A 14616-nucleotide genomic window follows, 5' to 3' on the forward strand; every position below is an offset into this window, starting at 1 on the left:
CCCTGCATCCATCCAGATGACTTTCTTACATGGCCCTTTCTCACTAACTTCTCAATACATAAACAATGGAACAACGACTTGTGAGCAGATTATTGCTCTTCAGTTGCGGAGTGTCCACAATACATACATTCAGTTATAGTTGCGACCATCTTTTGATTACAATAAGTGCAATGATCAGCAGGCACTTCCGAATTCAGAATTGGCGGGACAATAATAGTTTCTCCATCTCTGGATGTTGACACTGGTGACATCATTATCATAACTTGTGAAGGATTATCTTTTGGTTTTTCTATAGTTGCCTTTAAGGTTTTTCCTGAAAAACATTTGGACTTTAATACCTTTTTTCATATCAATAAGAGTAGTTTTATTATAACAAAGATAACAAAAATAAGAAAACATCCTTGTATTAGCATATGAAATACTCCTGAAAACCATCCTCCTATTCCTTGAAACCAATTCAGTGGATTGAGCCATGATAACCATGGCGGGGCTTGATGCGCCTCCCGGAATCCTTCCTTTAGTTTACTTGCCTGCTGTAAATCATGCGTCACTTGGAACAGCCCATTTGGATCTATATAATGGCAGCAGGACGGTCCTACTACTTGACATAATCCTCCTTGAGCTGCTGTAAGATAATCTAAGACAACTGTATGCTGATTTTCAATAATAATAACTTGCCTCAGATATACAGAGTTTATTTCAATTGCATCAAATCGATAACTAGTAACATTATCAAACAATTCTCCAATATCCTCAATCTGTTTTGCATTATTTAAGACTCCAGTAGACAAATAATAAGTGCTCAAATATGGAAGATACATTCCCATCTTTTCCCATGTAGATGGATCTGCATGAATTAATTTATTAGGATGGTTAAAATAGGAAGGTTTAGGGGGGATGGTTGGTAACATCATATTTTCAACATCTCGTTTTACCATCATATGCCCGGGAATATACTGGTAATGGAGATCGTTTGCTTCCCATACCCAAGTGGCATGCTCACGTCTAGCTAATGTACAGGTACCTCCTGCACCCCTCGGGAGCCACTTAAATGCTCGGTTTCCACACACAATATACATTGTCTTTTAATAGAAACTGACGTTTTCTAATCATTGCATCAACTATAGAAATAATCATAGTAGTTTTCTCAAATACACACCATGAATTTGGATTATCCTCTAAAGTAACTGTAAAATACATAAAAGGACCACAACGTTTACTCGGGGTTTGTGACCTTTTAGGGTCTATACTCATTGATTCACTTCCATCACCTTTGTAGCTTTCTAGATCTTCTTCAGGTTCACCATAGCTGGGCTCATAAGCTCCTAGACCATTACACTCACCCTTTTTCCCTGTTACAAAATAATCTGTATAATTCCAGCTAATATCATGTATCTCTTTATTTAAATGATAACGAAGTTTTTTTGTTTGTTCATTAACTTTGGTATCCTCTCCAGTGAAACTTATCTTTAGTTCATCTGTAGGAATCTCTCCTACCTCTAATATGCTGGCAGGTCTGGTTTTCCATCCATCATTGGTAGCGTCATACTCATACCAGGTTCCTATTTTCTCAGAAATGTTTGCCTGCCACCATGGATATTTTACCCACCCTGTTATTGGTAATGAGACAGCAGTGTCTCCATGGGGTGTTTCCAGACTTAATGGAATTAGGTCTGTGCATAGCAGATCTAATAACTCTGTTTCAGGGAGAGGATTAGCTACATAAGGCATAGATGTGGAAGACACAGGTGAATGACTGCATATCCAACAATCTGACAGCTCTTTCATTTGTGCAACAACCTGATGATATTTAATAAACTTATTATCCCATCTCATGTTGCTTTTATTCTGATTAACAAAACTGACGCAAAACAAAATGCTTATTCTCCAATACTTCCCTATATTCATTTTAGCTTTTTACCAGCTTCTTGCAATGTGAAGCGTGTATCCAAGTAGGCTTCCCTTCTAGTTTCACAGAAGTTGGTGTAGTCAACTGGACTTGGAATGGCCCGTCAAATCGAGGGTCTAAGGCCTTTCTTATATGTCTCTTAACTGTAAGCCAATCTCCAGGGGCTAACGCATGCGTTCCCTCCAATGAAGACGGATCTGGAATGGAACTAAAAACACGGTCATGAGTTTGCTGTAACTTTTTACACAGAGTTCCCACATATTGTGTCATATCTGAATGAAGTGTCTGAAGCTGCTGCGGAAAATACAAGCCTGTCTTTGGTGCTGTTCCAAATAATATCTCATATGGACTCAACTTGGTTTTCCTATGAGAAGTAACTCTTACTGAATACAATGCTATGGGCAAGCATTCAGTCCATGGCTTACCAGTCTCTGCCATGGCTTTTTGAATTTTTGACTTTAGAGTTCCGTTTAAGCGCTCCACTCTGCCACTGCTTTGTGGTCTGTATGGAGTATGGAACGCTTGCTCTATTCCTAAAGCATGAAGTATTTCTTGTAATACTTCTGAAGTGAAATGAGTACCTCTATCACTTTCTATTACCTCAGGAACACCAAACCTGCATACAACTTCAGACAATAGCTTTTTAGCAACTGTTTTTGCATTTGCCTTTGCCGTGGGCCAAGCTTCTGGCCATCCAGTAAAGAGGTCAACACATACCAGGACATACTCATATGTGCCAACTCTGGGAAGTTGTATAAAATCAATTTGCAGTCTCTGAAACAGGCATAATGGCTTTGGGGTACACCGTGGAGGCACCTTTACAGTTCTCCCTATGTTATGGCAAGCACAGATCATACATCCCTGGACAAATTTTGCAGCGGTATTTGTTGAACCCCGGTGCTACCCATCCTTGAGTTACCAGACTTACCATTGCTTCTTTTGACTGGTGGGTTGGGCCATGTGACAGTGCACAAATCATAGGGTATAATACTCTAGGAAGGCACAATTTGTTACTTATGCCATACAAACCTTCTTGATTCTTCTTGGCCTCTTGTTTTTCCCACTCTTCCTTTTCTGGTTTAGCTATTTGTTCTTGAAGCTTCTGGAGTATCTCCAGGTCTCCCCTGCCGGTGGTACTATGTCCACCGAGAGACTGGCTATGGGAAGAGGTAGCAGAGCAGCCTGCTTTGCAGCTGCATCCGCTAGTCGATTTCCTTTAGCCTCTTTGGTTTGTTCTTTTGTGTGGGCCTGTACCTTGACTATGGCCACCATTTTAGGCAATTCTAAGGCTCTAAATAATCGAGCCACAGATTCAGCATTTTTGATAGGCTTACCAGAGGATCCCACAAAATCCCTGCTTTTCCAAATGGGACCATAATCATGTGCAATGCCAAACCCATAACGAGAATCAGTGTAAATGTTTACCATCTGACCTTCTGCCATTATGGATGCCTCAGTGAGGGCTGCCAACTCCGCTTCCTGAGCGGAGCATCCAGGTGGGAGGGATTCTTGTCGCACAACTTCCTCCAAGGTGGTCACAGCATACCCTGTGTATGGTTTTCCATCAATGTAATATCGGGAGCCATCTACGAAAAACTCAACATCAGCATTAGGTATAGGTGATTACCTGTCCTTTCCTTTGATCATATGACTTTCCTTTGTTATTGTTTGTTTTCATTCGCCCTCCATCTCTCCTTCCTCCCTCCTGTGACTGCATCGGCTTCCCGTATGCTGCTATGAACAAAGGAATTGGTTGCTTTTTCTTTCTTTTTAACAACTGTTCCTCTATGCTTCGAATCACTACTATTGATTTATCCAGTGATGTATGCATACACTCAGGTCTCACTTTCATTAATTCTGTTCTCAATTCCTCCCTTAGTCCATTAATGAAACATGTTCTAAGTATTCAAGCATCTCTGCTATCTGGATCTCTAATATCAAAGTCCTGATCTTTAAATATACCAGTGATCCGTGCGTAATATTTATCTGTAGTTTCATCACTTGCCTGATGAGCTTCTGGCAGACCAGTCCCTAACTTACTATTCAACTCCTTCATAACGACTTCCAACCTTTTCAGAAACATTTCTCCCGATTTCTTTAATTTTGCATCTGCTCCTACTGGTATTGGTTCTATACCTGCTCCCTCTACCTTCTTTATCTTTTCTATTAGCGGCAATCCTGCCGCGGCCCCTATAAGAGCGGACAAATCTGTCCAAACAGCGTCATAAGTCTGCTGTATGCGCTGTATTCCTTTATAGAATCCAGTCGGATCTTTATAAGGATCCGAAAGCTTTTCTATCATCACAAGCTGTTCTCCCTGACTCCAGGGCTTATACCACTCGACTTGTTGTGTTAGTCTGTCAGGGTTTCCTGCAGCATCACAGGTATGGGTATTCTGAGTCATTACCGGATACATACCCATATCAGGAATAACTATAGGACATTTAGGATTTAATGACCTACATGCAGGACATTCCATTACGTTGTGGGAATGTGCAGTTTTACATTTACAGATCCAAGCTACAGACCTTAATGTCATAGGGGAACGTTTAACTTCATCTGCCTGTATAATCTGCCAAATATTACCAGTGCCTTCACGTGTAAATCGCGTGATTAACCGTTTTTGTGCAGAAGGTAAAGGCGGAGCTACAGGGGTTGACATACATTGTGGGGACCCTATGACTTGATTCACACTAACTGGGGGATTCAGTGATCCCAGGTTTCTATAACAAATTTCTACTTCGTCACGCCTGGGTGTTTCACATCTTCTGCATAAGCGTCCCCACTCTGTATTACAAAAGTTACAATGTTCACATCTCCATCCATCTTCACTAATGTCCCTAAGTGGAGGCATAGGTGATAGTACCTGTCACTTCTCCGGTGGGTCCACTATCTGCAAAGGGTTATATGGTGGGGGTGCCTGGAGATAAGTCTGCTCCAGTTTGGACATATCTGCATATTCTGTACTTGGACTGGATAACAGATCTCCTGAATCTGGTAGTTGGGGGTACATAGACTGCGGCTGCTGAACAGGGGATATAGATGCAACCACTGAGGAGGCTGACGTATCTGCTATAACATTGGGTGATACATCACCACCAACAGCAGCTCCTTGTACTGCTGGGGCTTGTATGGTTGCAGTCTTTACACACGTAAATTAATCATCATCTTGAGCATTATATAAGGGATCATGATTAGTTGACGTGTTCAACCAGGCTTTAACCTGCTTCTCATATCCATGCTTCTGTATCCATTCCTTTTCCTCAACCATAAACTTTCTCCACCGTTGGGCATCTAAGCAACCAACTTTTGGCATCCCAGCTTTCTTTAATATGGATGCAGCATTCTTGATAGCCCATTTTCCATTCTCTATCTCTACCAAACGCTTCATTGGTATCTTGGGAAAACCTCTTCTTCCCTTTCTTGTTTGGTAGACATAGTTCCCATAGCAAACCAAGTCTCAGGTAGCGATCCTCGACTTATGTGGTTTATCCTGCTATGTAAATTCTCAACAGCTCAATCAATCTAGGTAGGTTAGCCTAGATGTTTAACAACTGTACATAGGAAACTAATGGGATATCAGATGGTAGTGGAGATTCTCTGGCTTCAAGGAAAATTTTATACCACATATATATGCACACAAAGGCATACAATATTACCCCTATGGCTATTCCTATGTATTCCTCATACATTTAAACTACAAGTTTCTTCAGTATAATGCTTGGATATGAGAAGCCGTAATTTCTGGATGTCAGCCAATATTTCAAATGTCACTTAGTACCGCAATGAGTTTTAGCAGCAGGCAGTTAGTTAAACCACAGACATAAATTACTACTAACTTCTGACTCAATGCCCCCTTTCGGGTTGTACATTGAGAAATGCAAAAGTTCTGGCCAGAAACACATGGACTTCTCTTGTTTCCAAGATCAGCCACTTCACGCACTTTTTCCTGATCAGATTACTCTTTTCAGGAGACAATGAACAACAAAACAAACTTCATACCATCATACATAAGCCTTCTACTAATAAAGCATATTAGTAACAATCATATTACATGCAGTAATTAATCAAAATCTACCTGTAGATACCCGAACCCCGTGCCGCTCTCGCACCTTCCCATTGGCTGTTGATGAAAGTGGCCGCCAAATACGAAATAGAGTGCGAGTAACCGATTGTTCCCTGAGGTAACGGAGGCCTGCGACCGGAGGAGAGCGAGCAGCGGCCCGAGACTGAGAGCCAGGCCTGCGGATAGGTAGGTGTATACTGTGGCGGGAGACCTGAGGCAATAATGAGGAGTCCTGCTCCGGGGTAGACACAGAGCAGCCCCCCATAATAACATATCATATCCTCCTCCGGGGGGCTGATAGGTCACGTGTCATTATCTGTGTCTGGGAGAGCTGGGTTATAACCAGCATGGCTGCCCTCACACTTGTCTGTCAGGCTGAGCCCTTCAGGGACTCTAGGAAAGCTGGGTGTTGGGTCACTGACCACATCTGTGCAGGCCACCGTACCGGTCATGGCGTCTACCACGTGACCTGTACACAGTAACGACGTGACTCAGCCAGTCTGATGTGTCGTGGCGTCCAATACGGGCAAGAATATCGCCTGCCGTCCCCCTGACCAATCTGCCTGTCACCAGCTCTGACGGCGGCGTGACCTGGGCGGCCATTAGTTGTGGGGGTAGCCGGCAAGCTGCTGTCACTGGAGGCGGCCATGCTGGTGCCTTTTATCGTCCCCAGCTCTGCCCACAACGGTCTGGAGAAGCCACCATAACGCCCTCCTTGGAGGAGCCAGTGACACCCAACGCTGCAGAGTAGGGCAATTCCATGGAAATGTCAACCCCATCACACAAAAATGAAATTGTATTTAAAAACACAATATGTGTGTAATTATGTACACAATCTAAAGTTCAAGGAAATATTGTTTTGTAACTTAAAAAAAAAGGCACCTTGATGCAGCAACATTGTAAGATGGCCGATTTGCTTGCACAGATGGTGCGTTCTTTGTCACGTTTGTGATACCATCAAGTAAGCCAGGACGTCTTGCCATTTGTTTGGTTAGTGCAGTCACTTGGAGCATGCAGTAGAGATTTGATATTAATAGATGTAAACATGGTGGAAAGTCTCTAAGTCAACCACTAGCTGTTTAAAGATGGTGTGCATGAGCATGTGATTCCGCCACGATAACCCAGATTTTTCTTGCTATACGGGTCAGTATTTTATACAGGTCAGTAAAAAGCTTTGTGCAAAGCACTACCTTTACCAGGATTATTACTGTAAAAAGTCAAACATTTTCCCACGTTATTAGGACAGTTCTGGCACTGTGACGGAATCACCTGAATGTCCCTAAGGCTATTTCATGCTAACTAGAGCGGTAGTATAGGTCTATGTAGCATCCAATTTATTTTATGTCTATGAGGTTGTAGCAACTTGTGAGAAAGATGTGCAAAACTGATGCTGAGAGACGACGTCAAAGTCGAGAGACAAAAAGATGCAGGCCTGCAGACAACTTAGGAAATTCAACAAACGGCATAATATTGCTCAAAGATACAAAGACAAGCAGAAGACATTTCACAAGATAAAGCTTCTATATCTACAGCAGTTGCCGATGCTCCATGCAGTCATGAATCTGCTTTAACCTTCATAATTTCCATACAATAGTAGGCAAAGTCTTGGGAAAGCACTTAAAGGGGTTGTTCAGAGCTGAACCCGGACATACCCTTATTTTTACCCAGACAGCCCCCCTGAGGCTAGCATTGGAGCATGCTAAATCGCACAGGGCAAGGGCTCTTGTTTTCAATAACACACTGCCGGGCGGAAACTTCTGCCCCCGGCAATGTGTTCGGTGACGTCACTGCCTCTGAGGGGTGGGCTTTAGCTTTGGCAGCCCCATGAAAACCCCCGATACGTCACTGGATCTCCAAAAAAATGCCTTTGCCCTGCGCAATTTAGCGCAGGGCAAAGGAGAGCATTGGAGCATGAACTGCTCCGATGCTCATGTCAGGGGGGCTGCCGGGGGGCAAATTGAGGTATGTCCGGGTTCAGTTTTGAACCCGAACAACCCCTTTAAGCGGGTCAAGAGAGGTCTTCCGCGCAGTCCACGGAAAATCATTTTGTGTACAATGATTGTACAATGCCTCAGTGATCAGTTTCCCTCTCCATCCCAATTTTTTAGTCCCAGAGCAAGTAATCAGCAGGTCAATGCTGTTGGGAAAGAGTTCTACAACAGTGATATCAGTTGGATGTCACCTGGTTTAAAGGACTACATCATTGTTAAATGTTGGTAGTTTCGTGCTCTGCTCAGACTATGGAAAACATTCAAACGCTCATACGTTAGACAACCAGCAGACTCCCAATTTGAAGTTCTCAACTTGAGAAAGAATGATGAAGCAGGCAAGATTTTTGTGTTCCCAGAAAAAGAAAATCAATGCTGGTTTGATGAACATGATGTTATACATATACCGCAGCCAACTTTAAAGTTGTCCTATGACAGAATGAAATATGTATTTGCGAACTCCGTTAGTGCAGAATGAGTGCTGCTTGTATAAAAGAAAATTATAAGCTTTTAAATATTCATTAAAGAAAACTTAAGTTGAATAAAATCTTTCATTACACTGAGAAGGACAACTGGTGATTCCGTCACAGTGCTGAAAATCGATGGTAAGGGCTCTTTCACACCTGCGTTATAGTCTTCCGGCATAGAGTTCCGTCGTCGGGGCTCTATGCCGGAAGAATACGGATCAGGATTATCCTAATGCATTCTGAATGGACAGTCCGTCCTTCAGGATGTCTTCAGTTCTGGAACGGAACGTTTTTTGGCCGCAGCAAATAGCGCAGCATGCTGCGCTTTTTGCTCCGGCCAAAAACCCGGAACACTTGCCGCAAGGCCGGATCCGGAATGAATGCCCATTGAAAGGCATTGATCCGGATCCGGCCTTAAGCTAAACGTCGTTTCGGCGCATTGCCGGATGCGACGTTTAGCTTTTTCTCAATGGTTACCATGGCTGCCGGGACGCTAAAGTCCTGGCAGCCATGGTAAAGTGTAGTGGGGAGCGGGGGAGCAGCATACTTACCATCCGTGCGGCTCCCGGGGCGCTCCAGAGTGACGTCAGGGCGCCCCAAGTGCATGGATCACGTGATCGCATGGACACGTCATCCATGCGCATGGGGCGCTCTGACGTCATTCTGGAGCGCCCCGGGAGCCGCACGGATGGTAAGTATGCCGCTCCCCCGCTCCCCACTACTACTATGGCAACCAGGACTTTAATAGCGTCCTGGGTGCCATAGTAACACTGAAAGCATTTTGAAGACGGATCAGTCTTCAAATGCTTTCAGTACACTTGCGTTTTTCCGGATCCGGCGTGTAATTCTGGCAAGTGGAGTACACGCCGGATCCGGACAACGCAAGTGTGAAAGAGGCCTAAGCTATGTTTTATAACAAAGTGAGAAAAATGATATCTGCTACTAGGCTATATACTAAGTAATGTATAACATATATAACATAAACATTATCTTTTTCTTTTACATTCACAGAGATTTATTCTTTTTGAAACAAACTCATCGCTTTGTGTCCATGAAAAGTGATTCCGTCACAACATGTTATGGACAATTTACACAATGTAACGGAAGCAAAAAATAAAAGTATTTTTGCTTAAACGTACAGCCTCATATATGCTTTGTCACACAATGCCAAAATGCATATAGCATATACTTTAGTAGCAGAATTATTTACAGACAAATGTGGAAGCACATACTTAAATAGTGATTCCGTCACAAATGGAATTGCCCAGTAGTCTCCAGGCTGAGGCTCTCTAGGAGTTGCAGAACTAGAGTTCCCAGCATGCTCTGACTGCCTCCGGTGGGTGATGTCCATCCCTGGGGTCGGTACAGATTTACTGCTGGAGTCTCCGGAACATCCCGTGAATCCACCATATTGCCCTTCACCCTCCATGAAGGCACCAGACCATGAGATGATCCTCCTCCCACCAGGCATGGACAGGAAGCATAAAGGGGGCCCCTCCAGAGGTGTATCAACATGGCAGCAGTTGGCGCCTACCTCAGGCACGAGCGTCTTGTTTGGATTTGTGCCCACCGCTATGATCCACATCCCATAACCTCCGGACCGGCAATGGAGGGGGATGAGCAGCGGTGACTGGACCTTTCACAGAGTCCCTACAGTCTGGAACTGGCTACCCGATTGTCTTGGCTCGGGCAGGTGACGTCACCAAGGGAGGCCTTGGAAATGCCTTTCTGTAAGCAGGCCCCTGGTGACATTTTTGGTGCCCTGCTTGTTGATTGGCTTGGAAAAAAAACAGGCACGTGGGTTAAGGCAAAAGTTGTTCTGACCCTGGTGCTCGATATATTCGGGTGGTGTTTTTCACGCTTCCTGCAGCCGGAGAGTGGAGCCTGGCCTCAGTGTGGAGGTTCACGCCTGTATAGGTGCGCGCTGTGGCCTCTCGTACACGGCCGTGTCTGTTTTGCAGTCTGCAGATCTGCAAAATACGGATGGTGTCCATGTGCTGTCAGCGTTTTATTTGCAGATGCATTCATTTTAAAGGGGTTATCCTGGAAGTTTTATTGATGACCTATTCTCTGGATAGGTCATCAATATTAGATAGGTGAGGGTTTGACACTCCGAACCCCCACCAATCAGCTGTTAGAAGAGGCTGGTGCTCTGTGAGCGCCACAACGTACATCGCTCACATGGCCTAGTTGCAGCTCAGCCCCATTGAAGTAAGTAATGTTGAGCTGCAATACTGAGCACTGCCACTGTACAACGTATGGCGCTATGCTCACCAGAGCTCCCTATAACAGCTGCTCGGTGCTGGGGCTCTGACCCCCGCCAACGGGATAGGTCATCATGATCAATTCCTGGACAACCCTTTTAAATGTCTATTTTGCAGAAAAGACCTGCTGCATCCATTTGTTTGCAAAGAGATAAAACATGTCGTCCGTCCACTCCCAGGCTGCGGAGCAGGACGAGGGACCTTTGCATATCATCCGTCCACTCTCAGGCCAGAGAAGGACGAGGGACCTTTACTTCTTCAGCTTCTTCCTCTACATATCGTCCGTCCACTCTCGGGCCAGAGAAGGACGAGGGACCTCTACTTCTATAAACTTCTTGTGATACACGTGAGATAAGATCATCAGGGGTGTGGAAATTTCAAAAAAAAACTACTTGTCGAAGGACTAAAGCGGGGTCTCAATCTACTTGTCCTGATACAAAAAGTAATTGTAAATCAAAACCATATTTAAGTGAATCCCTTTAATGTACATGCCATACTGGGGCAGTGAATGCCTTTAATGTACATGCCATACTGGGGCAGTGAATGCCTTTAATGTACATGCCATACTGGGGCAGTGAATCCCTTTAATGTACATGCCATACTGGGGCAGTGAATCCCTTTAATGTACATGCCATACTGGGGCAGTGAATCCCTTTAATGTACATGCCATACTGGGGCAGTGAATCCCTTTAATGTACATGCCATACTGGGGCAGTGAATCCCTTTAATGTACATGCCATACTGGGGCAGTGAATCCCTTTAATGTACATGCCATACTGGGGCAGTGAATCCCTTTAATGTACATGCCATACTTGGGCAGTGAATCCCTTTAATGTACATGCCATACTGGGGCAGTGAATCCCTTTAATGTACATGCCATACTGGGGAAGTCTCCCCCCCCCCCAATTCATGGAGGGTGAGTGGCTGGAAGTTGGAACCTGGCAGCACTCCTATTGACACTTCAATGCCAGGGAGAAGAAGCAGAGCGACAGCAGAGCATAGCTGACCCAGAGCAGTCACCACACACACTACCTGCTGGGCCATCTATCACGGCACGGGCTGCCACCATGTCAGGAGCTCCTGCTACAGCCGCTGACTAACGTGTGCCTCCGCTGGGAGCTGACTTCCGGCCCGTGGCGCCCGACTTCCGGCCTGCACAGGAGCGCTGATAACTAGTGATGGGAAGTTCGGATCTTTTAGGTGAATTGGTTCATTTGAATCAGCTCACTCATGAATCGGATCTTCAGTTCACTTGCTGAGTCACTGACTGAGCTGACTCGCAAGTGAACCGAAGACTCTAGGTGCCGGTGCGCATGCGCAGATGTTATGCAGTCGCTTCACAATCACTTGCTGCTGACTCGGTGCAGTCGGCTCTTCAGCTCTCTAATTAGTAATGAGCGAGTCAGGATCAGGAAGAGTGATTGATTATAGTGATAGTGAAGGGAAGCTGAGGCCGGACAGGAGGACTCGGGTCAGGAGTCGGGAGCGGTCACTGTGGTGTGCAATGTGCATGGTTACCCACAGTGACCGCAGTCTGACACTGACAGCAGTACAATGAACCAAGTGAAGTGATGTGAACCCACCCTTAGCTATATAGCTACTTAACTGAATGAGATGCCTTTAACATATATATGTCCTGACAAGCCAATTTGATCCTAAATGGTTAATTTAATTCAACCTGTAATCTAAACTCTTGTGTCATCTGTCACTTCTCCTATCCCTTAACCGCCTCCGGACCGCCTAACGCAGATGTGCGGTCCGGAGGCGGCAGCGCTGCGCACAGTCACGCATATACGCGTCATCTCGTGAGACGCGAGATGACGCATATATGCGCATGCGCAGTTCGCGCCGGCATTTCGTAGAGGAGGGTCGGGTCACCAGCCTGCCAGCCAATGATCGCGGCTGGCAGGCTGGCGATTTTTAAAAAAACCAATCAGAGGCCATATATCAGATCATATTAGTAAATATGATCTGTTATATGGCTGCCTGCTCCTCTGCTGGTTCTTTTCGTCGGTTGGATCCAGCAGAGGAGCAGGCTTCACAGTGAGTACACCAACACTACACTTTAGCCCCAGGTCACCCCCCTGAACCCCAATTAACCCTTTGATCGCCCCTGTCAATCACTAGTGAAAGGAAAAAAGTGATCAGTGTAAACTGTCACATTTTTTTTCACTGGTATTGACCGTTAGGTTTTAGTATAGTTTAGGTCCCTTGGTTAGGTAGTTAGCGTCGGTTAGCGCCCAGCCCACCGCACCGCAGTCCGTTATTCGCTGATTAGCGTATCGCTAATCAGCATTTGTACTTTTATAGTATCTGGAAGTGATCAGAACTCATCACGGTCAGATCTATAATTGTATTAGTGTCACTTTAGTTCGCCCTCCACCCAAAACGCAGTGTTTGCCCGATCAGGCCTGATCGCTCGCCCACACGTGCGTTCGCCCACGCCCGCCCCACCGCAGTGACAAATTTATTTATTTTTTTATCACGGCACTATCACTTTACACGCACTGCGGCGATAAAAAAATCTGTTTTTATATTTATCAACCGCAGCGGCCTCCGGTACTTCGCTAGCCTCCCATTTGTAAGACAAGCTTGCTTTTTTTCTTGGGTAGTCTCAGGGAATACCCCGAAATTTAGTTGCCCAAAATGTCTAACAGGGGGTATTCTTCTGAAGAGGCCTACAGGCTTCTGACCCAGTCGGATGAGGAGTGGGAACCCTCATCTGATGAATCCAGCGGGTCAGAATACGAACCTGTAGAAAGCAGTGGCTCTCTGGCCCAAAGTTCGGACGAGGAGGCTGAGGTCCCTGATAGCAGCAGGCGTACCCGGCCCCGTGTCGCTAGACCACAGGTTGCGCAGGATCCGCTTCAAGAGCAGCAGAGTGGGGCTGGCGCTATCGGATTACGTGGTGAGGCATACACCAGCAGCCCAGCCCTTCCTGGACCTAGTACCAGCACTGCCGTACAACATGGTGAAGTGGCGAGCACCAGAAGGGCAGTTGAAGTTGGTACGGTGGCACGTGCAGTAGTGACCCCGTCGCAGCCACCGCAAAGACGTGCCCGTAGAGCCCCTAGAGTCCCTGAGGTGCTGACAAACCCTGATTGGCAGTCCCCAACTTCAGCCGCACCTGTAGTTTTCCCTTTCACCGCCCAGTCTGGAGTTCGGGTTGAGACAGCTCAGATCGGTTCGGCCCTGGGATTTTTTGAGCTGTTCTTGACTGCGGAGCTCTTAGACATAGTCGTGGCCAAAACAAACAGATATGCCACACAATTTATCACCGCTAACCCGGGAAGCTTTTATGCCTAGCCTTTCCGGTGGAAACCAGTCCAAGTTTCCGAAATTAAAACTTTTCTGGGCCTCCTCCTCAACATGGGCCTGACAAAAAAAAGCATGAATTGCGGTCATATTGGTCCACGAACCCGATTCATCACATGCCCATGTTCTCTGCTGCCATGTCCAGGGCACGTTTTGAGGCCATCCTGCGGTTCCTGCACTTTAGTGACAACACCGCCTCCCGTCCCAGGGGCCACCCTGCTTTTGACCGGCTCCACAAAATTCAGCCCCTCATAGACCATTTCAACCAGAAATTTGCAGATTTGTATACCCCAGAGCAAAACATCTGCATAGACGAGTCCCTGATACATTTTACCGGGCGCCTTGGCTTCAAACAATACATCCCAAGCAAGCGCGCCCGGTATGGGGTCAAATTGTATAAGCTCTGTGAAAGGGCCACAGGCTATACCCACAAATTTCGTGTCTATGAGGGAAAAGATCAGACCCTGGAGCCGGTCGGTTGCCCTGACTACCTGGGGAGCAGTGGGAAGACAGTTTGGGACTTGGTGTCACCCTTATTCGGCAAGGGGTACCATCTTTATGTGGACAATTTCTACACAAGTGTGGCCCTCTTTAGGCATTTGTTTCT

General features: G+C 45.7%; 2 protein-coding genes across 3 annotated transcripts in view; one reads left to right on the plus strand and one right to left on the minus strand.

Moving 5' to 3' along the window:
- Positions 1-375: 375 nt before the first annotated feature.
- On the minus strand, positions 376-5940 carry LOC122945818. Its single transcript, XM_044305038.1, has 2 exons — positions 3537-5940; positions 376-2117 (listed from the first exon to the last, which is right to left on the minus strand). The coding sequence occupies exon 1, from the start codon at positions 4761-4763 to the stop codon at positions 3816-3818; it is 948 nt and encodes a 315-aa protein (XP_044160973.1). The 5' UTR covers positions 4764-5940; the 3' UTR covers positions 376-2117; positions 3537-3815.
- A 130-nt stretch (positions 5941-6070) lies between these two features.
- LOC122945819 (kinesin-like protein KIF22) overlaps positions 6071-14616 on the plus strand; it is a 41876-nt gene continuing 33330 nt past the window's right edge. For both annotated transcript variants that reach the window (XM_044305042.1, XM_044305039.1), the window contains exon 1: positions 6071-6161. The gene's annotated coding sequence lies outside the window, so the exon portion shown is untranslated. The remainder of the gene's footprint in view (positions 6162-14616) is intronic.

The sequence above is a fragment of the Bufo gargarizans genome, chromosome 8 (assembly GCF_014858855.1).
Source record: "Bufo gargarizans isolate SCDJY-AF-19 chromosome 8, ASM1485885v1, whole genome shotgun sequence".
NCBI classification, from domain to species: domain Eukaryota; kingdom Metazoa; phylum Chordata; class Amphibia; order Anura; family Bufonidae; genus Bufo; species Bufo gargarizans.